Raw genomic sequence first — 23,945 nt, 5'->3', positions numbered from 1 at the left:
TTTCACCATCTGCATTCCTTCTTTTTCTCCATTTCCTGCCTGTGTGTTTTCACACTTCTGCTGTAAGAATTGTCTGTCCTGCTCCTGTTCACTGAAAAGCACTTTCTTCTTTATGCTTTCTGTAAAATACAGACATTAAGCATCATTATTTTATTTTTTTTTTCATTTTTACTTTTCCAATGTCTTTATGGATAAATTCCTTGCAGCTACATTGGTAAACTGAGAGAAGGCATGTATTTAACTCTCAGCTTGTCATCATGGAAACTTACCCCCCGTGAAAGATGAACCTAGAGAAATAAAATAGCTGGTAATCTGAGTGAGCTCATGAGCATGTCCTCTGCTGTTTAGACCATCCCTATTATTACCTGTAGTTTTACATGTCTGCAAGCCAGTGGATGAATTAATGCAGTTGCAGACATAAAATTTGTCTGTGTAGTGATTTATGAGTTGTTGATAGTATTGAAAACACAAAATTATTTTTTTAATCAGGTGTTTTTAGCCTTTTGTCAGCAGTGAAATGTGGCTGCCTTGTGAAGCTGTACAGAAGCTACACAGTGTAGTATGAATACAAGAAAATTACTGTACAGCAATCAATTATGGCTAGAGATGAAAGCATGTTTCTCTGCTTGCCTTTCTGCAGTGAGAGGCACATTCATCCACTGTGGTATTATTGGCTGAGTTCTGATACCATGGACAATATGAAGAGAGGTTTTTAACTAGGAAACAAAAAAAAAAAACCCAAAAGTGGGAGCACCTTGATAAGTCAGAAAGGTGGTCACATCATCTGCTTCTCTTTTTGACTGACTGTGATGTTCTCTTAAATTGCTTCCCTTAGATTGATTGTTGGTAGAGCTGGGAAAATACTATTAACTAATATTTTTCAAGAGCTTTAATATGATCGTAGACATTGTAAATTATTGTCAAACATGGAAAATATTAACATTAAATATATAAAATGATGGGCATTATATCCAGCGTTACTTAGGCTGGATATGATTTCTTGTATTTGACTGAACTTCATCTATACTGTGTATGGACTATAGCTTTTCTGATTTTAAAAGTACCTCTCTCCATTGTATAGCCAATGCACTACAGGTACAGGTAAGGCTATTTTACTGGCATATTCAAATTCTGCTTGTATAAATATGTGTATACATATATATGGAAATATGCATAGATTTAAAAAAACAGGAACAGTTAATGTGGTTGGTTCATTTATATGTTACTCTGGGTAAAAACATAGGTGTAAAATGATGCTTTATTATACTAAGATGAATTCAAGTCAGCTTTCTGCACAGAGATTGGCCTAAGGTGAAAGTACAAAGGGTATTTTTGATTGTTTCTCTGCAGCTGCATTATTCATGATGAGTAACACAAATTATACTCAGTTTTTCTTAATTTATTTTTATGATACAGCCATTAATTTCTTTCCACAATTGTGAAGCTGTACTGTACTTCTTTTGGAAAAAAAAGCATTCTAATACTTTGCTGTACCTGAACATTCTTGCCATGTGGTCTTGGGAGCCAAGTGTAAGTGAAGGTGGCAGCACAAATTGTTCCCAACAGAGCTAGTTAATAGATTAAGGAAGGTCACCTTTAATAAACAGATACAGATCATCCTGGATTTATTCTTCACAGGTAAGCCTAACCACATCAAAAGTTTTGAAGAACAGAAAATGTCTATCAGATACTAGGATAAGAAACAAAATGCAGAGTCAGGCAGAGTTCTTGTGTAAGTAGTTTTTCTTGTGTAAGTGTGCTCTTCTAATAACAACATGCATCAGGTCTGAGTTTCCTGATTGCAAATGGTATAATATTGACAGGAAGCATATATTAATTGTTCTCCCTCTCACTTGAAGGTTTATAGATAATTTTGTTGGGCGTCTTAAAAAGAAAAAAAAGCTTCAACTTCACTACTTGAAAATTTGCTATCTTGTTATAGCTATGCTTTGGATCATAAGATAGCTCCTGAGAAAGTACATCACAAGATGGCACCAGGCCCAGACAGTTGTCCCTCTAATCCACAAGCATTCCTTCATACTTACTTATGTCTGCCAGGAAAAGAAATACTTATCTGCTAGAACTGCATTTCTCACACTTGATTTATTCTTTACAGTTACTACACTTGGTTCTTTATGTAAGTGTAACAACTTGTGCCTTCATTTTACAGACATTGACAACAGTGGGTATGTCAGCGATTATGAACTTCAGGACCTCTTTAAAGAAGCAAGTCTGCCCTTGCCTGGTTACAAAGTCCGGGAGATTGTAGAAAAAATCATTTTAGTGACAGATAGCAACAAGGATGGGAGAATCAACTTCGAAGAATTTGTCTCTGTAAGACACTCTCTTTGGATGTTTCTCTACTGTCTGCTACCTGTTAAGAATTAGGATAGAAAACTGAATTAAGTGCTATAACTAAGTACTATTTTAGATAGATATAACTATTATTTTGAGTTTTCTGTGACAATTTAGAATATCCTATATAGTTATTTTACTCTTTCACTCTCCTTTTTAATTTAATAGATCTGACATGAGCAGCATGTGAGAGTGCCTTAGTTGAAATAGTCCTGTTTTGTTTATTCAAAGATGAAGAGATGGACTACATATTTTAGGAGCTGTTGGGCCAGCCCTTGCTCTGACAAAAGAGCAGACAATTAGATACCAGGCTTTGAATGCTCTTAGTAGTGCAAACATTAGTCTATCACTATGCTTAATCTCTGTGCTAAAGGCTGTTTATTACTGGGACTGAGGCACAGTTTTTCCCTTTCAGTGAACAAATTTCAAAGGTTTAGACTTTCTTAAATGAGGATTACTCACTAGTGGGCTTTAAAAGAAACAAAAGCTTATCAGGCCGTTGATTAGTGTGTGTTTGGGATGATTATTTTCTGCTTCCAATTTGGAGTAGTGCAGCTCATTGCAGCAGGATGCTTGTTAAACTAGCTATTGATCTTTCAAGATTCTAATTTGAAGTGGTTCATAGGTGAGATGCAAATATTTGCCTCCACATGTTGAACTGTATTACTTCCTTGTCAGTTTGAGATCTCTACAATATTTTGGCAAATCTAGGATGTGGTTTACATTGCAGGCAGGTGAATAAATGGTATTAGCTTGATTAAGGACATGTGTAACTGTCATGTTGTCACCTTTTACTGTGCAGCATGTGGTGAAATAAGCGGGAGAAATATGCTATAGGCATCGAAAATGTGCATATCTTTAGATGTGTGTTTCAGTTTACTAAAACATCTATGGAAAAATTGTGTAAATATTTGTATGTCTACTTTTTTAGTTACCATGGCTTAATAAAGTTATTCACTGAGAAATAATATGTTAGACATCCACTATGCAAGTTTCATGAGAGGGTTTAAACTAGTTTTACCCATACAGTAAATTTTTCTTTTAGAACAGAAGTCAGTGTAAATAGGCAGTCAGGTTAACTACTAACTCTAGAGTACTTATATGAATTAACACTTAGTTATCTGAAAGTATGATCAATCACAAAATACTCTCTACTCTTTTGATTTCAGATAATTCAGGAATTGAAAAGTAAAGATGTCAGCAAATCATTCCGAAAATCAATAAACAAAAAGCAAGGTATTACAGCGATTGGAGGAACATCAGCAATCTCTAGTGAGGGGACACAGCACTCTTATTCGGGTAAGAAATAATGAAACATGAGCAAATTTTGCATGGAGGAAACTCTTTAAATTTGCACTACAGACAAAAAAACCAAACAATGGAAAAATGTTGGTGTTGAAAGCAAATTAACACAGAGAAAGTATGTGGAGATAGACAAGTGTGGACAATAGTTTATTAGCTATGTTCAGTTGTTACTAGTTTCATGCTGTACTTGGAGGCAAGTGGGACTCTTTGCAAGAGCAAAAGAGCAAAACAAGCAGTGACAGCATGTAAGGGGAGAAAAATGGCCCCTTTGGCCTTCTTCTAGTAATGGTAGTCAAGCTTTTGCCTTCATTACATGCTAATCTACTCTTATTCCTACATTCAGATAAAAATGAATTCTCATTTTCATTTCCACAGTGTTAATAGCATAAACTAAAAAACCCTTAACAAACCACCATATATCCTTTGTGGGTGGAATGGCCCCCTCAGTTGTCTCTGCCATTACAGAATTGTTCAGTCCTGCATGGTTTTTGCATAGCCTCTCTTACACTTAAGAAGCTGCTTTTAATATTTGATCCGTTTCTTTCTGCCTCCCCCTGCTGCATGTAATTTAAGTTGGTAATTGTGCCTAATTGCATTGCAGCTCCTGGCCAGAGTGTTAACCACCTTCCAGGATCACATTGCTATCAGCAATATTGCAACTTTTTTTGATTGATTTGAGTCTGGAATTTGCAGTGGTTCCAGACTGTGTTAAGATTCCATATATGAGAAAGAATCATTTTGGTTAGCCAGAGGTGGCAATACCCTCTGTTTCAGTATGATTCTTATAGCACCAGCTGCACTTGGTAGATCTCCAAAGCTGGGAATATGTTCCATCTCAAAGGATGCCTGTAGGGCATCAGAGGTAATGGTTTAGACTCCCTTTCATTTTTGGTGGAGAGAAACAGACCCCACTGAAGTGCAGTTCATGTGGCCTGGCCTCATCACCACCTCATTTATGATGAGATGAAGGGTGCACTAGAATTTCACGTTGTTTCCCACTGACAGTAGAAGAAGTGTAAGGAGTCAGGTGTAGGTACCTCTCTTGTTTGCTTCTTGAGGTGAGAGGAATACCACCTGTGCTGTTTGGGAATGTGGATACTGATACTTGACTGACTGTTATCCCGATAAGCTTTCTTAGATACACAGTAATAAATTCTGCACTAAATATAAAGAGAATTTAAAACTGAGATATTAAACTTCTTAAGTTTCTCAAAGCTAAATACAGCTCAGCAGTCCAGATCAGAGTCTCAAAAAGATTGCAAGTCTCTCAGAATGAAATGCTGTGTTTTAAACCAATGGTGTATAAATTCTGTTGTTGCACATTTCTGATCAGAAATCTTCCTCTTTTCTTTGTAATTGCTGAGAAACTGAATTTGAAGTCAGCCACGAGGATGCCTTCCCTATGATGTCCCTTTGATTTTTATGTTCTTCAGAAAATCACCAGATATTTCCAGGGTGCAGTAGGAGAAAGATCAATCTGTACTTGCCATTTTTGTGTTCTTTCCCACTGGTCTGATTCTTTTCATAATTGGCCTCTGTGAAACTCAGGGGTTTTATTGCAGATGAACCTCTTTGACCCATGTATGATGTTTAGTAGTATGTGTTCATGGAAATGATAATCCACTATTTTAATGCTGTCTTTTTTTTTCAGAGGAAGAAAAAGTTGCTTTTGTTAATTGGATAAATAAAGCTCTACAAGATGACCCAGACTGTAAGCACCTCCTCCCCATGAACCCATCAGATGCCAGTCTGTTTAAATCCCTTGCAGATGGCATCCTTCTTTGGTGAGTCCAAGAAAGAAAAGAAATTAATCTCAAAGGTTAAATGCTGATCACAGTGACATGAATTGGAAAACTTCTGATAGGCTTTAACATCAAGATTCCACTCCTAAATATTTCAACCAATGTGTAAAATGGGGAAAATCTGTTTGCCCATAGAAATGTGATTTTTAGCAAATTTTTTATATGACTCTGTGCATATGTTATAGAAGTGGTTTTCCACTTCACACCTGTAATTATGCTCGTCAGATATGTGCAGGCTGTTTATAAAGGAGATGATAATTCCGCAGTTCATATATTCATTAGTGGAAATAATTAGAAAATGTTTAAAATATTTTTAGAAGTTACTTATTATAGTCACTAAATCATGGAACGGGAGGAACAGAAATCTGAATTAAATCCATGGCAAAACAGAGAGCATATAGTAGGTCCCTTAACTTCAGTTTGCTGTAACTTTCTAGTTAGTTAAAGTGGATTAATAGTACTTACTCATACACCATGCTAAGAAGGGATCAGCATGTTAGTATTGATGTGAATTAGTCTTTGAGATCCATGTACATACAAGGTACTACAAAAATGCAATGCAGAAATACACTGACTATATTACAAAATTTGTCAGTAGAGACCATTTAACTGACTTTGGTTTACAGTTATAATCTTCTCAGGACCTTTTTGTGACAGTACAGACATGCTCTATTAATTATAAAAGCCAAATGCTCGAGTTTCTTTTAGCAACATTATCTGGGGTGTTCTGAATGAATGTGCAAGTATTTAACGGGGAGAGGAGATTTAGAGGATGATGAGGGTTTTTTTAAATCTTGTCATAAGTATTTTCAGCTAGTTTGAAGTGTTACAAGTTTATAATCAAATAGTATATTTTCTGTAAAATGAAAGTTTGAATTAACTCTTGATTTTTCTTCCTTAGCAAAATGATCAATTTTTCACAACCAGATACAATTGATGAAAGGGCTATTAATAAGAAAAAACTCACTCCTTTCACTATTTCTGTAAGTACTGCATGGATAGGAACTCGCCACAAATGAAAAAGTATTTTTCTGATTTAGTGACAGTTCTCCTGGTGGAGAAAAAAAAATAATTAAAACTCCTATATAATAAAAAAATCGTAAAGCATGAAATTCTATATTCTAATACTCTGCTAAATTCTCCTGTTTCTTATATGATTTACAGGAAAACTTGGATTTTTCATGCTTTCCCTAGTTCTTCCCATATTCACTATTTTTGTTTTGCTTTACTAAGTACCTGAAGAAAATAATTTTAGACTTCCAAGTAGATGGCCAGGTTGTACTTTAGCAAAGCAGAAAGTACCTGCATGGCTGTATGGCAGGATGATGTATCTTCAAAGTGGAGAGCACCTTGGACAAAAAATGAGAACCTCAATTTTTAATCGTGTATGAAGTAATGAAAAAATTTGAGAGAAACAGTTTTTATGATCTTGGGTTTAAGAAAATAGGTCTGGAAGAGGAAGTAGATCCATAAGCTACCAGCCCAGAGAGACAAAAATACTGATTAAAAACCTCCATTAATTGGCAGACTTTTCATTTCAGGCTGTGACGTTAAAATACAAAAAGTTAAACCATACTATGTTCTAAATCCTCCAAGTGGGTTCTGTAATCTCTACTTATTTTTAAGAAGATTTGTCAGCAAAGATAATACTATGTGTGTTTATGTTGTCTCTGTAGATAGTTAAAATGTGACACAACAAAATCGTAATATTGATGAGAGCTGCCAGCTATTTTTCCTTGGAGTGTTTCATCTGTGACAATCATTGGCTTTACTTTCAGTGTCAGGGTGTTGAATTGTCATGATTTTCTTATGCTCTCCATTCAGTTCCAGTTTTACAGTTGCTTGAGTGTGTCAGCCTGTATAAGATTCAAGATGGGATGGCAGTGATGTCAGTAGCCTTCTGCACAGCGCAGAATTCCATATGAACATGGTTTTCCACTGGATCAGGCCACTGATATTTTGAGCAGTTTTGTTTAATTTGTACATCTAATACTTATGAATTACAAAAATTGTTTTGATTAGAGTATTCCTCAGTGATCCAAGCTGCAGAAGGTAGTCCACAATTTTTTGTGAGTCCGTATTAAACAGTATTAATAATGTTTTCTACTAAATTTTGGTAAGATATGAGGTAGTTCACAAAAAATCTCTGGAGTGCAGTTTTCTATTGAACTAATGCATTATTTCTTCCAAAGTTTAATATGAACTAATTTACTAAGAATTACAGCCTCATGAGTTTGTCAAACAATGATATTCCAAATAGGAAAACCTAAACCTGGCTCTGAACTCAGCATCTGCCATTGGCTGTACAGTTGTCAATATTGGATCACAAGATTTGCAAGAAGGGAAGCCACACTTGGTGTTAGGACTCCTGTGGCAGATCATTAAAGTTGGTCTTTTTGCTGATATTGAGCTCTCCAGAAATGAAGGTAAGAGCAGTGCCAGGTACAGCAATGTCAGCCACTTGGAATTAGCTGAGCCCACAGTAGCAATGATTTCAGCTTTCTTTCAAACTTGCTTTTAGCTCTTATTGCCTTGCTAAATGAAGGGGAAGAACTAGATCAGTTGATGAAGCTTTCCCCAGAAGACCTCTTGCTACGCTGGGTGAACTATCATCTGGCCAATGCAGGGTGGCAGAAAATCAATAACTTCAGCCAAGACATAAAGGTTTGTAGTTATTTGCTCTGATAATTGAACATAATGCTATTAAAATATTATGCACACTATGCATAAAAACAAATCAGTCAGATCAGAAGAATTTAGATAAAATAGTAATCTGCTTTTTCTAGCTATAGGTTCACCCTGCATTTTTCAACTCTGAAAGAGTTTTGATCTCACACATCCTATTCAGTTGCTCATACTATCACGTCACAATGTGGACACTTCCAACATGCTCATATTCAGGGAAGTTCTAATGTTCTGAGGTGCTGATTAGAGTTATTTAGGACAATTTGCACTACCTTATTAGTTAACTAATAACTCCCAGCCACTGCTATGCTGGTGTGCCAAGTGACTGACAGAGGGGACTGAAAGGTGTGCTTGCTCCTCAGGGCAGGTGGCAGAGCTGCATAATTCTCTCTTCAGTCACTCTGCATAAGGTGTGCAGAGTTCTGTAGTAGTCCAGCTGAAGAGAGAAAACACCAACTTTTTAAAACTAAAAGCAAAGGAGGAAGATTCCCTAAGGTGATAAAACCTCCTTTCACTGAAGAAAACCATATCATTAATGGCTAGTTAGGTATTTTGAAATGCCACCAAGAAAGCTGTTATTAAAGCAAGCATTTAACTAAGGTTTTATATGAAAACTGCTGCTATGGTAAAAATATATGCTGTTTAAGAGAAGTATTAAATACTTCTAAAACTAGTAGGGTTTTATTTTTTCTCCTGGTTTCTTACTGGGGGGGACCCCAGAAGCACACTGAAAACTGCATCAAATTAATATAATTTGTTTTGTCACTATAGATTCATCCTAAAAGAACCACCTTACTCTCCTTTTTTAATTTCCATTACCTCACTGATTAAGAAAGAGAAATTTTTATAAACCGGTCTATTTGATAAGGACAGTAAAGGTGTAAAATACCAACACTGAATATAAGATGCAAATTGGGTATTTTTCTATATTAATTTGCCCTGAATATCTGAATTACAACAGTCTAGTTAATATTCAGCAGAATAAAACTAGCATTGTCCAGAATAATTAGCAGACATTCCTTTTTTCTGTCATCTGGCTAAATAACTTCTATGTGAAATAGTGTAGTAAAATGGCTGTATGACCTCTTTCATATTCACTGAAATTAGGGTGCTGTATTTTTTACTTATGTGGCTTTTAGATTGGACTATTAGAGCAATAAATGGCTAGGAAAGGCTACATACTTGCTGCTTTTTATTTTTTTAAATATTACACTGCTCGTTTTAGGATTCAAGAGCATACTACCATCTGTTAAATCAGATTGCACCCAAAGGAGATGACATTGATCAACTGCCCATTAAAATTGACTTTTCAGGATTTCATGTGAGTATCCAGAAATGGGAAAATAGACTGGAATTATCTGAGACCTCTGTGTATGTGTCCAACATCCTGGTTACCAGGCTGCCCCTGAATCTTCTTTTGTTTTCTAACATGTGCAAGAATTCAGATTCCTCAGTGTTACAAAGGCTTAAATGGGAAAAAACTTGTAAAGTCCCCGAGTGCTGCCGAAACAGGATAATGCATCCTGCAGTCTGAAGTGTGGAGCTGTGTTTTACTTGGAGTAGTGTATGTTTATTTTCAGCAGGGTCATCCAACACAAATATTACAACATCCTGCTCAGTCTTCCTCTTTTGGAATTCAGACAAGGAAAAAGAGTAGACTTCACAAACCTTGTGATCCTTCCTCAAACAGATTTCAGAAAAAACACGTGAGCCCTTCCAATAACTAGCAGGACAGTGTGACATCCATCAAGCTTGAAGTTGTAAAGGGATAGAGGGTCTAAAACCAGCCTACATGGATGTGAAAACACTTTTGCCTAAGGTGCAATATGGTGCTCATTGGAAGGGTTGTTCTGAGAATGCATTTGATGCAAAGCTGAACTGCATGCCTGAGATATCTATATATCAATCAGAATCTAAAGTAGAATCTTGTTATTCATTATAATAATGAAACCCATATGCAAAGTTGTTTGCTTACAGGCTTTAGTTCTCTCAAACTTCTTCATAAGGAGAGCTCTGTTTTCTTTGTTTGCTCTTGCTTTGGATTTTTTGGGGAGTGAGAAAGAATAGTAGTTAGTTTTTCTATGTAGTTTCCTACAGTTTATATGATCATGTTCTGAGTTATAAGCCTCAATACAAATAATAAATACCAATGTACAAAACACACAGGTTGCCAACTTACGATGATTCAGAGGCAAAAATATTAAAAGGAAGACAAGCCTGAAGCATTCAAACTTTCTCTTAGGATTTTGGGCATCATCTGTAATTACTGTGCTTGAGAATATCAGTTTAAAGCAGTGATGGTGAACCTTTGGCAAAATATGTAATATGGGAATCAACAGTCTGGAAATGGAAACATAATCACTACAGTTCTGGCTGCAGTTGCTGGGATTCATGAGGAATGCTGTGCTGGCAGCCACAAAAGTGAAGGACAGAAAAAAGGTGGAAGGAAGAGGGGAATTGTCATGTCACATCATCAGCAAGAGACAGCTCAGGCATTGAGGAATGAGGGAGGAACTGACATGGGTCATTTAAAGATTTTCCTACCTGAAGATCTGGTAAAAAACCGAAAATGTGCAGCTACTCACTGCAAATTAATTTTTGTTTGTTTGTTTCTCTTTTTAGGATAAAAATGACTTGAGGAGAGCTGAATACATGCTCCAGCAGGCAGATAAATTGGGCTGCAGGCAGTTTGTAACTTCAGCTGATGTGGTTGCAGGCAACCCTAAACTCAATTTAGCTTTTGTTGCAAATCTCTTTAACACCTATCCAGCCCTACACAAGCCTGACAATTCATCTTACGATCTCAATTTATTAGAAGGTACTCAACTTACTAAGCATACAGAAGATAAGAATATTAGTGATTTATATTTAAGTATTCCTTCTAGGTTGTGATGTAGGATCCCTGTGTGATGGTGCCTGTCTTTTCTCACTAGCAATCAATATAAACCTTAGAAGTGCCTGTTGCTGTGTATATTGTTCCCTGACCAAGTGTTAGCCTGACCAAGTGGTTATTCCTGAATAACCTTCTATTATTCATTTGCAGGAGCAAAAGCTATCTTCCTACTTTCCTTCCAGTTTCCTATGCTTCTTTCCATACTATTTATATATTAGCTGATGCACAAATTCTAGCTTTTCCTAATTTACAGTGCCATACTATGCAGCTTGTGGGAACAAGTTAAGCCAGTAGCACCTGGAATTCAGTTAACCAGAATTCCCAGGACTTTTTGCAAACTCGATGTTTTGATTCACACACTCTTTCTCAGCTCCAAGGCTGAAACACTCCCTTTTGATTCTAATTAACTTTATGCAGGTGCTGCTGGCTTAACTTGTTCCCACAGCAACTGTAATAGTCTTTAAAAGTATTTTTCCCATACTTCACTGATATATATTTGTGTGTGTTTGTTTGTTGCCTTTTAAGGCAGGAAATTTCTTTTAAAAAAAGGCTTCTGTATCAGCAACCTATATTAATCTATTGCATCAACAACCTGTATAGATCCTATTGTAGCAGGGAGTTTGGCCTTTAACTGTACAGTTCAGATCTCTAATGCTAGAGATAAAGGGATGATTGGTAACAGTCTTTGGCTGTTGCCCTTGCTGTGGACCAGCTAATCTAGGATAATGAAATGGCTCCTGCCAGTGTGTTTCACAGTTGTTCACTGATCTCAAAGGAATGTGAGAATCAGGGGTGCCGCACTCGGGAGAATCATCAGCAATGTTCACATATTCCTCTGCACTGCCTTCTCCTGCCTTCCTCTTACTGTTCCTATCAGGTTTCCTTTCCATCTAGGTGAGTCCATCTTCCTTTGCTCCTGTTTTTTCATAATTTGTCTGTGCTGCTGCATCCCTGTGTCACAAATCTTGTATCCCCCAGACCACTCCTGTGTCAGGCTTCCTGCTCTTCTCGCTTCAGCTGGGTGCCAGCTGTGATAGAGGTATCAGAGCACAGTCTTCCCTTTTCAGCTGTGATATCCCCAGTCACTGCAGTCCCTGCTGGCCAGGACAAATGATTGAAGGAAAGGTCTGGTCTTCCTCTGCTGCAATTTTATTAGAAATGTATGCTCTCGCAAATTGATACAGGAGCTGCGTGGACGTGGAATATGTTTAGTTCAGCTTCTGTGTTCTGAAGACAAAGTTGCTGATGTGATTCAAAACACTGAAAACTTGGTCAAATTTGGAAGTTTTCATTGGCATGGCAAAAAAACAGCTGAACTAGTTTCTGGACTTTGCTGAAATATTTAGATGAGATCAAATCTCAGCTAAAAACAGTTGTAAAAACTTAAAATCACCTGAATGCTAGACTACCATTTCGTAATGGTAAATACTGGTCAAAATTAACTTACTATTTATAGTAGATATTTTAGAGATGGGTAATCATGCCAATGCTGTCTGTTCAAAGGCAAGTAGATGACCCTTCTTTGCCCCAAATAACAACTCCCATGGTGTCATGTAGACCTAAACCATCAAAACAGTTATTTTAGCCAAAAGACAATGTTGTTAATGTTTTTTTTCTGTTAATATGTTTTATTTTCTTTCCATAAAGTCCTGTGTTTTTACTGTTATTTTCTCAAGGTAGTGATATAAAATATGACATTAATTTCTCTATAGTTTCATCATAGATTGTCTGTTGAAATCTGACTCATAATTTATAATGCTTTCCTGTTTTGCTTCATGAAATGCAGATTTGACCCCTCCTAATGTAGGTACTGTATTTAGTACTTTTCTGTACTCCATAAAAGTGTTTATTCTGCAATTTTTCTTCTTTTTTTTTTTTTTTTTCCTAGTGTTTAATCATCTCTGTCCTTTTCTGGTTGATTTTTTTGCATTGTTCTTACATGTTTCTATTGTTTTAATATGCCGTCATAAGTAAAAGAGAAGGAAAAAACCCCACAGGTGTGATGCACATAAAATGGGGGCAAGAGTTGCAGTAAGTCAAATGCCATACAGTTATTTCAGTGGGTTTAGCCAGTAAGGGCTTTCCATGAACAAGATGTCAAGCTGTAGGCATGCGTGGGTGAGTAGAGCTTTCTGAAAGTCTTCATTTTCCTGCATAAATTCCATCTTTTCAGTGACTGCTCCACCCAAAGGGTATGATGTGGCAGTTCTCCTGAGTTTCAGATAATGAATTCTGGGCATAAACTGACATCTGCCCTGATAATAGTGAACAAGCCTGGTGATGTGCACTTGTACAGAGAGAGTGTATCCCTCAGGAATATTGACACAACCAAATGAACACTTGACATTGTGTGGGGGTGGAGGGGACAGCCCTGACTTCACTTAATGCACAACCTTTGCATGTTGCTCCTGTTCTGAGGAACCTCAGCACTCTGGAGATGAGGTCATACAGAAAGCTGAGCTCTTGGGGGGAGGAAGAGGAGGGACCTGTGTCCACCCCACCCACCTTTCCTCCAGTGTCAATGTCCTCTGCTGTTGCTTAGATTACTGCAGCCTTCAGGGCTGTTATTGTGAATTACTGCCACTCAGGCTGGCTGAATTTAGAGTGCAATTGCATCTTGAGCTCTGTTGTCTTCCAGAGAGAATCTTAGGTATTTGCAGCTCTTTGGATTCTTGACCCCCGCGCTACGGCTACTCCCCACTCAGTTCCATGGTATAGTGATCTCAAAGAAAGAGATGGCAATAAATATAAAGGATACTACCAAATTTGCTCCTCTCTCTTTTGTGTAGCTCTGCCCCCTTTCTGCAGTTTTCCAATGATTTTGGCTATCTGCTGCACCACTCAGCAGAAGATATGCTCCTGATAGGATCACAAGGTATATTTTGAATAAAAGAATAGAGAGAAAAAATTGATCAGTTCTCAGCCATCTGGAAAACTTACAAACGCTTATGTGTTGCATGATAAAGGGATTTGTTCAGAGTGGCATATTAAATATAGTATGCTGGGTTTAGTTCTTGGATTCCCACTATTCAAAAGGGTCCAGCCCAACTTGCATGCTCTTGCTCCTGCTTGGCTTCTTTGGATTCTTTCAACAATGTTAAGCATGCCTTTTAAAACTCTCACTCTGAGTGCAGTTGCTGAGTATGTGTTTTTGTAGCTAAACTGTTTAGTAAGAGTTCATTAAATAACCCTGGTACTGTCCTTGCAATGGACAAGTGTTCCTAAAAGCACTTTGCCATCAGTACTTTAGGTACTGCTGCTCAATGCTCGGTAACCTTAAACACTTTTAAAAATAAAGCAAAAGGTACTTGCTTCAAAATACTATAACCTCTAAAAATACTCTTTATAAACTTAAATTATATCTCATTCTTGAGTTGTGATGTTTGTTTTTTTTTAAAATAGGAAACTGATATTTTTAAAAACTTTGTCACAAAATGTGATTCTTCTTTTAAATTTTAATGTGGGAAGAAATATGAGAAACAAAGCTGACTGATGACCTTGCAAAATAGTGTTTTTCCTTGTTTCAGCATATATTCATCAGTAACTCTTTAGTTATTTTTACAAGTAAATATTTGAAACAAACACTAGTTCAAATTGCATATGAAAAAACTCATAATTTAGAAAATGTGTCAGTAGGATGAATATAAACTATTTCATAATTACAGGAGAGTAACTGGTAAGCTGGCTGAAACTTTTTAAATAACATTTATTCTGTTAGAAATTGTGAACTACAGCTGAAATTTCTGAAGTCCAGAGCTTTTTGTATAAAAGGGTAAGAGACCTAGATTAAAATTGTAACCTTGATGTAAAAATCAATGTTATGACAATGTTATGCATGGAAAAATAATATTAAAGAGGTTTTCTTTCTAGTCTAAACATAAGTACATGTTTACGCAGTAGTTTCATTTTGGAAAAACATTCATTATTGTGTAGTCAGCCTCCAACTGCAGTACTAAATGAGACAGTTGTCATGCTATATAAACCTCATCAGACAAACTTGGTATCGTTACCCTCTGAGGAGCAAATGAGAACAGCAGAGAAAAATCTTACTTAGGTATTTGTGCTTCAGTCCAGAGAAATCTGTTCTTTCATTGTTTGGGGAGGTTTTCTCCCTCCTCAGTGTCCTCTCTGTTTTCTTAACTGTAGGAATGAAGTGATGAGGTTATTCCAAGCTCACATATTCAGGCAAAATATTTTCTTAAGTGTGCTTCTTTGCTGTAAGAGAAAACAGCTTATGCAGCACTGATTCACAGGCAGTTGGCCACAATTACATTGTTAAAATTTAGGTAGTGTTTATGTAGAAAGTCAATGTACTGTTACAAGCTGTAACTTTATAAAGAGGGTTGGTTTAGGACTCATGGTGGCAATGGATAAAAGCAATGTAAGTCAGGAAAGTGAAGGCTGGGTTTTACTTCCTAATTACTTTTCTGCAGTTCTCATAAGCAGAATTGCTGGTTAAAACTGTGAGGGTAACTGGTCCCCTTGGCAGCTTCACAAATGTAACCAATACATCACTGCCTTGCTAAGTCTCCAGTGCTAAAAACTAAAAAAGTGAATTCTGTTGCTTTTGGGAGGCCCTTCACAAATTAACCCTGGCAGCTTCTGTGTGGAGAGAGTCGAGCTGTAGTGTCTGCAGCTTGGAGCAGTTGCAATATGTGTGTTAGTACTAACTTTTAATAAAAAGATGCCATTTCAAATAGATGTAACCATACTGTTGAATGCAATTGTCACTCATTTTAGTTTTAGGAAATTATTATTAATCATCACTATTTTCTTCATGATATATTAATTACATAAAATATAACAAAAGAAGTCTATTTTAATTCATCAAATTGTATTTACTCAGAAAAATGTAGCCTAACAGTACTCCCACTAGTGCCTCTGTCCCTGTGGCCAGAATTAAGTGAGTCCGAATTGGACACTATTGCCTCATGTGTTACCCAGTATAGACACTGTTAGGGAAAGTATGAACTCATTTTAGGGAGGGAAGGGGGTATGAGGAGTATGAGAGCCATTTAAAGATTGCTTATTAAAGTGTTTTCTCCAATAATTTATTGAGAATTATATTTGTCACCATAGGAGAAAGTAAGGAAGAAAGGACTTTCAGAAACTGGATGAATTCACTGGGTGTAAGCCCATATGTTAACCATTTATACAGGTAAGGGTTTTTTAAAACAATTATTGGACTTCCCTTGGATGACAGGGCAAGAAACAAGGGAAGAAGAGAGGGAAGTTGTATTTCTACTAGAACGGTGATTTCCAGGTTTCCAAACAATGTGATAGGAACTTCAAGACTAGTCTAGCCATCATCTAGAAATACTAGAAAACCTAAGAAGGTTTTTATGTTGTCCCGTCACTCAGTTGTGCTTTGAGTTACATTTTTTTAGAAGTTGAGATAATTGTGGTTTATGATGCGTGGGGTTTTTTCTCAGTAGACTGTAAGGAGCAGTGCAGAGTGGGGTATTCCCTCAAAGGAAGGGCTTTATAACATGCTTTTTAGATGCTTCTGGTCACTTTCAAATTGTGCCAGCAGTTGATTCAAATCTTGTCAATAAAAGATGAGACACAGAGAGAAACTGGGAGCATCTGCTTCCATGTGTATTTGCTGTTAGGTTTCATTGTGTCTGTTTTCTGACCTCTGTAAAGCGATCTGTAGGTAGCTTAACGTGGAGAATTTCATTCAGTGAGTAGCTCAAGGGGATTATCAGGAATGCAATATATAATGGGAAAATAATACTTTTACTACTATTCTTTTTTCACAAGATAAGTACCTTGGTTTTGATTATTCTTTAGCAAAATACATCTGTAGATGCAGATAAAGCATCAGTATTTAACATTTGGAAAAGTCCTGAGGAAACTAAAACTAGATCAATAAATTAAAACTCTTTAGCAGCTATTTTGTCTGTGCCCACTCTATGAAAGTAATTATTTAATTGAAGTTGGTAGAGCCTATGGGTGAGCTTACTTCACTAAGATTTGTGAAAATAATGAAATTAAATGCAGAATTGGATCTATATAATTGCTGAAATCAAGCAATAGAATATAGGCCAGTTTCTCTACAGAGTAACACACATTTTTATTTAAATGTCTGGAATTTTTCAGTGACCTAATTACACTTTGAGGAGTCTCAAGTACTTACTTTCATTACCAGTATGAGCTTTTGTGCTTTAAAACGTTGTTTTCCTCTGGTTTAGTGACCTTTCTGATGCTTTAATCATCTTCCAATTGTATGATATGACTCGTGTGCCGGTTGACTGGAACCATGTCAACAAACCTCCTTACTCACTGCTCGGTGGGAATATGAAAAAGGTGGGTAGATGCTCTGGAACACAGCCCAGCTTCACTGTCTCCTTTGTGCTGATTGTGTTGTCTGGATTCGTGTGCTACTGAGACAGTCCTGGGGGGGGGGAAGAAGAAGAAAGCATATCTTCCAGATATTATCCCAAGGAATAAATAGTAGTTATAGCATATATCACTTTATAAATGTGGACACCTTTTGGCAACATGTATTTTATGGTCTGGTTTGGATATATAAGTGAAAGTTTCAGGTCTGACACAGCTATCACAGCGTGGTGCTCTTATCCTGTGAGGTGTTTCCTCACAGCTGCCCAGAGGATTTGTGCAGGACTTGCAGAATCCAAGTTTTCCATTACTTTTGTGACTGTAGAGGATAAAGATTACTGTATGTTTAAGAAGAACACATTTAAATATTTTTCCAAGTATAGTTTTGATATAGGTGTATTTTAATTCACCGCCCTAGTGAAAGTGAACTTGTTTTTTTCAAATGTGGGAAAAATATAATCATTTGAATATTACACACTTGCATTTATAGTAAAAACTGTGTTATTTTAATCACAGAGGAGGTAGAACAGAAATCCTTCTCTAGCTTCAAATCTCACCATAGGTAACAGTAAGCCAATGTTATTCAAAATACACATAGATTATAGGTCTGTATTGCAGAAATATTAAGGTGTTTTCATTATTTGCACACAAAATTTATTTTTAGATTGAGAATTGCAATTATGCAGTGGAACTTGGGAAGGCAAAAGCCAAATTCTCACTGGTTGGTATTGCTGGACACGATCTAAATGAGGGTAATCCAACTCTGACTTTGGCTTTGGTATGGCAGCTGATGAGAAGGTAAGCTGGGCATAATATATGATAAATGTGTATATATGTGTCTGTGCATGCCTTTATGTGTCTTGTATATCAAGGCAAATTAAGGCCAGTGGTCAGTTCACCCCATGGGTATTTTAGAGAACGATCTCTAAATATCCCTCTTCTCAAAGATAAACTTTTATATGTGTTTTGTAATTTTCCATACTGTGTAGTGATTGAAAAACATTTTACAGCAACTCTTAAAACCTTATAAACTAGAAACTGGGATTAAAATTATAAATCCTACAGCAAGTAAAAAGAGCTCAGATTATTTCATGTTGATTCCATGTATCTTTCTGTAAGTAGAGAGTAATTTAAATATTTGTAAAACTCAAGGAAGAAGTAATTTATACTATAGAAGTTAAAAGGGTAAAAACAATTGTAGGTTATCACAGCTATAGCAACGTAACTATCATAAAATCAAAATCTTGCTAGTGTACTGAAGAAAAAAAAAATTATAAAGTGATTTCAATAAAGTTTTTTATTTCAAATGTTTTCCACAAGGCAGTTTTCTTAGACTGATTGCAAAACACTTAATACTTTTTTTCCTCGGACTATTGTGATTCAGTTTTCAAGGTGACTAGGATGGTAGGGAGCCATTTAAAATCATAAAGTAAAATTAATTATGGTGTGCTGAGTTAAATATATGAAAAAGATGTTACAGTGAATATTATGAGGTTTGGGATACTATTTTTTTCTTGCAACCACTGAAAAAGTGATTTAAAGTACTAAATATTTTATTAGGTAAGGGTACCTTATGAAGAGAAGTACTTGGCATTGTTACTGTGATGAAGTAATATTTTACTTTTGCTTGTAGCTTTGTACTGTTTGAAGAGTTGAGTTCTACTACTTGTTTTAACCTGGGCTCTTGTTTTCTTTACTGAAGGTATACTTTGAATGTACTATCAGACCTTGGAGAGGGGGAAAAAGTAAATGATGAAATTATTATTAAGTGGGTGAATCAGACACTTGCAAAAGCAGATAAGAAAGCTTCAATTACAAGTTTTAAGGTAATCAAATTTATTTACTCTTCCTTCCATATACAATCACACCTGGGATTTTAAACCTGTATGTTAACAGTTTGGCTTTAACAGTGGCTCTCCCATCAGCTATCATAATTCTTTAAGGAAGTGTTTCTGACAGTTTGTGAATCCTCAAAAGTATTTTACGAATTTGTTAATAAGAAAAAGAAATTTAATAGCTGGAATAAGATAGAAAACAAAAACCCCAACAACAAAAAAAAAAAAAGAAAAAGAAGTTTAAGCGTTCAAAGGGGCTTCTGCCTGAAGTTACCAATGTTTTGGGCGTGGCATGTCGTGTATCTTTCAAATTTTTAGATATAGACACATGCTCGTACTGGCATGAAGAACAATTTAGGAAATGCTGAGGGCGGCTCACCGGTTCCACTGAGAGCTGGTTAAAAAGGTGTTCTCAGAGTGACAGAGCCAGGAGAGGGAGCCCAAGGTAACCAGCGACATCTTGTGTCTTGTGACACGTGCAGCAGCCCTGTGTCAACCAGGAGCTGTTCCCATGCAGCAAATAGGAACAAATTGATAAAGGAAGCTTTCCTTCCACATTATTAAAGTGCTAAACGCAAAGGAAGCCAGACGTGTGCCAGATGTGTTATGCTGTGTGAATCTCTAGAAATGGCAGATTAATAATGGCACTTGCATGCAAATATAATATTCTTATACAGGTTCATTGTATAATCAGCAGCAGTTATGTCTGTGATCCACAACAGGAATGTAAGTTAAATATTTGAGAGCTCACTGTGGTATGAACTTTAATTAGGTAAGCTTTATTAGGTAACAGGTAATATAATTTTGTAGAGCAAAATATTCCATTTTCATTCTAGGAGGTAACTTAGATCTTTTCTTAAGAGAGATTGCTGCTTCTCTTATTTCTGCATAAATTGTAATAATGTTGGTATTAAATAAATGAAAGTCTGAAGGGAATCTGTCCCAATATCTTGCTTTTGGTATGCCTGTGTTTTTGGTAGGACATTGCTTGTTTTTAAGGTCATTCAACTGGTGTTTTTAAGATAATTCAACTGGTGCTTGACCACTAAAGATAAGGAGGTACTGATGTAAAGTGACATTATTCAATATTCTTTTTTTTTTTACTACTAATTTTTTTACGATATTCTCGTATATATTGTCTATCACTCTTTGGATTTTGGCATTACTATGGCAAACAGATAGTAGAGAATGCAGAAATGCCTGATATTTTACTGTGGACTATGAAAGCCAAGTGCTACTGAGTTGCCATTAGTTCAGACACTAAAAATGACAAAGGTGTGTCCTATGGTCTTGGGCATATAGTCCATGCATTTAATGTCTTCAAGCAGAATTATCTTAGTATTTTTAGATGTATAATTAATATGATGGCTCTGTGGGATTTCACTGAATTGGGAATCATAGCTCTGACCTGGTGACAGGCAGCTGTGTTGCGTGGCCTGTGCTTGGCTGCTGCTGTCTGCTCTTGGTTTGGCATCAGCAGCTCCTTCTCTGCCCAAACAGCTGGGAAGGAATAATTGCAGCAACAGCACTTGCTTTTTTGAGAATGTCTGTGTATTAAATACGAAACACAGACTGCTCCTAGTAGCTCAGAATACCATCTGAGTTGAAAAATTATAAAAAGGAGCCATAAACTACTGCAGAAAACAGTTCCATGGCAAGAAAAAGAGAAAACCAAAAGTACTGGGGAATGTAAATATCTTGATGTTGTCTTGAAAGTCTGGTCCTTGGACTTCTATCAAAATTCCCTTCCTTCCTTAGGGAAGGGGGGAAGTTTCATCAAATAAATTTAAACCATTGGTGTAATAATCATATCAGCACAGTGAACTTTATAATTCTGATTGCAGAAAAGAACATTAGATCTCATAAAGAGTGAGGAAAACCTTCACATTATAAAGTAACAAAACAGTATGTATGCAAGATGTGCTGTAGAGTCTTTTGCATTATGAAGATGGAATAATCAAAGCAAATTCCTTAAACTAATCTATTGAGTCTTTTTCTTTTAGGACAAATCAATTAGCACTAGTTTACCTGTCCTAGATTTAATAGATGCCATTGCACCAAAAGCAGTTCGTCCAGAAATGGTTAAGAGGGAAGACCTTTCTTACCAAGACAAATTGAATAATGCCAAGTAAGTTTTAAATGAATGCACTGTATTTTCCTGAAATGCAGGAAATGCATGAATTCATGGTGTAATTAACGATTTACTGAATTGTTAAGAGAGAGATTACACTAATATTAACTGATGTGTTTCAAATGAATATATTATAAATTCTAACATTACTGAGTTATTTTTCTAGAGTATCTAAAATATAAACTCAAATTCACAGGTGATATGACCTCCCACCACTGCACTACAATTGGTTTCTGAATAGCCTGCCATAACCCATATTGGTTTTGACAAAAATAAATGCTTTGATAGCCAGTAGGAAAACATCTGCCAGTAGAATTGCTAATATATGCTTTCTAAACAATAATATCCATTTTCTAGTGGAGCCTAAGTACTGACTGAGCAGATGTATCCCACTATTAAAATCTCGTTTTGTTGTTGTGGACCGTGACACATTAGAGATGCCAGACAAATGACAGTCTTTGTTTTCTCTCGTTTTCAAGGTATGCCATTTCGGTTGCTCGAAAAATTGGTGCTCGTATTTATGCTCTCCCAGATGATCTGGTTGAAGTGAAGCCAAAAATGGTGATGACAGTGTTTGCATGTTTGATGGGAAGAGGACTGAACAAAATAAAATAATGAAGACCCGTAATATAACTTTCTGCCACGTTAAACACGATGAATGCCTCACAGTTTACAGAGTTCTGAAGCTTAGTATGAAATGAGAAAAAGTGTATGCACAAATACACTCATCAATTACCTTTTAATAATGTGTTTATATTAGTTAATTTTATTCCATTTCATAACACATGGATTATTTATGGCTAATGCTGTTTTCAGAACCCATTCATTACCAAATTAACATCATAGATTTGTATTGCTTGGAAAAAACCTCACCATATTAATCAAGCTTCATTTGTATTAGTTTTCATAGCATTTTAAGAATCTGCATCTTTTTACATATGTTATTTCAGGACCAATTGTGAAACATTGTTTGATTTTTGTGGGTGTTACTTACATGTAGTCATACACGGTTCAAGGTGCATTCCAATCCTGTCCTATTACTCCAAACTGCACAGAAGTTATCATCCTTGCCTTATTCTCGGAGAGCTTCACTCCTGTTGGAGACAATGAGAGTCTTGTCATTGACTTCAGGGAGAGCAAGTGAAGGCCTATGATAATGTCTGAAAACTAATGAATACTGATTAAGCTGATGAAACTTTTTTTTGTGGGAATAATCTTTCAAAAAAAGTAGTAGTTTTGTTCTGCAGGAACTCTTACAGTCTGTGTCATATGAAAAAAACAGCAATAGAAGGCAGAAATGTCATGTCATCATTAGGTCTGCATATGTATTAAGTTTTGCAGTTGGACTAAACATCTCTTGGTTGGTTTTTTTTAATTTTTCATAAAATATTGTATCAAGAAAACAATAAAGAGCTGGCTAGTCCAGTTTGGGGCTTCATGTTACTGTACTGCATTTCCTTACAGGTCACTCCTTTGATTTTCCTAAATTGTATATCTTGGATGCAAAGGTTTTGTGTAGAAAGACTGGTGCATTGTCTGGATGAGATGAAGTCCATAATTATTTTCTTAGTAGTTTTAAAGTATGTATTTGTACTCCTTTCTCTGCAGCTGTAAATTTTCACTTGCTGGAGCTGGACAGTTAATAAAGTTGTTACCAGAAGCCAAACAATAAGACAACTAAATTAAAATGACAGCAATTTTTTTAAAGTATGAAGCTGCTACTTTCTCTCAGCTCCTGAAACCAGTTCAAAGTGTGGCAAAACCCAAGAATCATGATGAGTGAACAGTTGTACTAAGCTTTACATCTTCAGTATCTCGCACACAACTTATCAACAGTAAGAGATCCATCCATTCAGTTTCTATTATATAAGAGGATAAGTGGTAGTTCAGAGAATTAAATGCTTGGATTTGGATCCAAGCAGCTGGGATAAAAGAGATTCAGGAAGGACACTGAGTGCTGGAGTGGGCCCAGGGAAGGACCATGTAGTTGGTGAAGGGTCTGGAGCACAAGTCTGGTGAGGAGGCTGAGGGAGCTGGGGGTGTTTGGGCTGAAGGAGGCTCAAAGGTGACTTTATTGCTCTGTACAGCTCCAAAAGGGAGGCAAGTGGGGCCGGCCTCTTCTCCCAGGCAACAGCAACAGGACAAGAGGACATTGCCTCAAGCTGCACAGGGGAGGCTTAGATTGGACGTGAAGAAGAATTTGTTCACAGAAAGGGTGATCAGACACCGGAATGAGCTGCCCAGGGAGGTGGTGGGGTCACTGTCCCTGGAGGTGTTTAAAGAGCGGAAGAGGCACTCCGTGTCATGGTCTGATTGGCACGGTGGTGTTGGGTCACACGTTGGACTAGATGATTTCAGAGGTCTTTTCCAACCTAACTGATTGTGTGATTCTCTAAGGGAAAACGCAGAACTGAGAGTGGTCAGGCGGGGGGCGCGGTGTGTGCGCCCCGTGCCTCACCGTGCTCCCTTCGCAGGCAGCCTGCGGGGCGCGGGCCTCTGAGCGCTGCCGAGAGGGATCGGGGGTCGGGGGGTCGCGGACGCCACAAGGCAGCGGCGCTTCCTTGAGCCGCAGCCCCCGCGCTCCGCCCGCCCGCCGG

At 36.9% G+C, this 23,945-nt stretch overlaps 1 protein-coding gene and 1 long non-coding RNA gene across 5 annotated transcripts in view; one reads left to right on the top strand and one right to left on the bottom strand.

Moving 5' to 3' along the window:
• Positions 1-22,791, top strand: part of PLS1 (plastin 1) — a 43,998-nt gene extending 21,207 nt beyond the window's left edge. For 3 of the 4 annotated variants that reach the window (XM_027739622.2, XM_039389731.1, XM_039389739.1), the window contains 14 exons: positions 2,171-2,334; positions 3,525-3,654; positions 5,312-5,444; positions 6,364-6,445; positions 7,723-7,888; positions 7,984-8,126; positions 9,373-9,468; positions 10,770-10,965; positions 16,120-16,198; positions 17,235-17,349; positions 18,047-18,180; positions 19,085-19,208; positions 21,221-21,345; positions 21,828-22,791. In XM_027739622.2, coding sequence (XP_027595423.1) covers positions 2,171-2,334; positions 3,525-3,654; positions 5,312-5,444; positions 6,364-6,445; positions 7,723-7,888; positions 7,984-8,126; positions 9,373-9,468; positions 10,770-10,965; positions 16,120-16,198; positions 17,235-17,349; positions 18,047-18,180; positions 19,085-19,208; positions 21,221-21,345; positions 21,828-21,963 — 1,823 coding nt within the window. In that variant the 3' untranslated portion in view covers positions 21,964-22,791. Of the gene's footprint in view, positions 1-1,638; positions 1,733-2,170; positions 2,335-3,524; positions 3,655-5,311; positions 5,445-6,363; positions 6,446-7,722; positions 7,889-7,983; positions 8,127-9,372; positions 9,469-10,769; positions 10,966-16,119; positions 16,199-17,234; positions 17,350-18,046; positions 18,181-19,084; positions 19,209-21,220; positions 21,346-21,827 lie in introns of all 4 variants that reach the window. The other variant, XM_027739633.2, reaches the window with a different exon arrangement.
• On the bottom strand, positions 4-23,926 carry LOC113997632. Its single transcript, XR_005566615.1, has 8 exons — positions 23,807-23,926; positions 22,343-22,442; positions 18,953-19,109; positions 17,180-17,437; positions 15,091-15,255; positions 13,799-13,899; positions 1,495-1,568; positions 4-115 (listed from the first exon to the last, which is right to left on the bottom strand). It is a non-coding gene; the product is annotated as an uncharacterized LOC113997632 (long non-coding RNA).
• Positions 23,927-23,945: the final 19 nt, after the last annotated feature.

This window comes from Pipra filicauda, unplaced genomic scaffold (assembly GCF_003945595.2).
Source record: "Pipra filicauda isolate LSUMZ 115617 unplaced genomic scaffold, ASM394559v2 scaffold126_size2276778_pilon, whole genome shotgun sequence".
Classification (NCBI taxonomy): Eukaryota; Metazoa; Chordata; class Aves; order Passeriformes; family Pipridae; genus Pipra; species Pipra filicauda.
The sequence above is the reverse complement of the archived record's forward strand: the minus strand, read 5'-3'. Positions and strand labels throughout refer to the sequence as shown.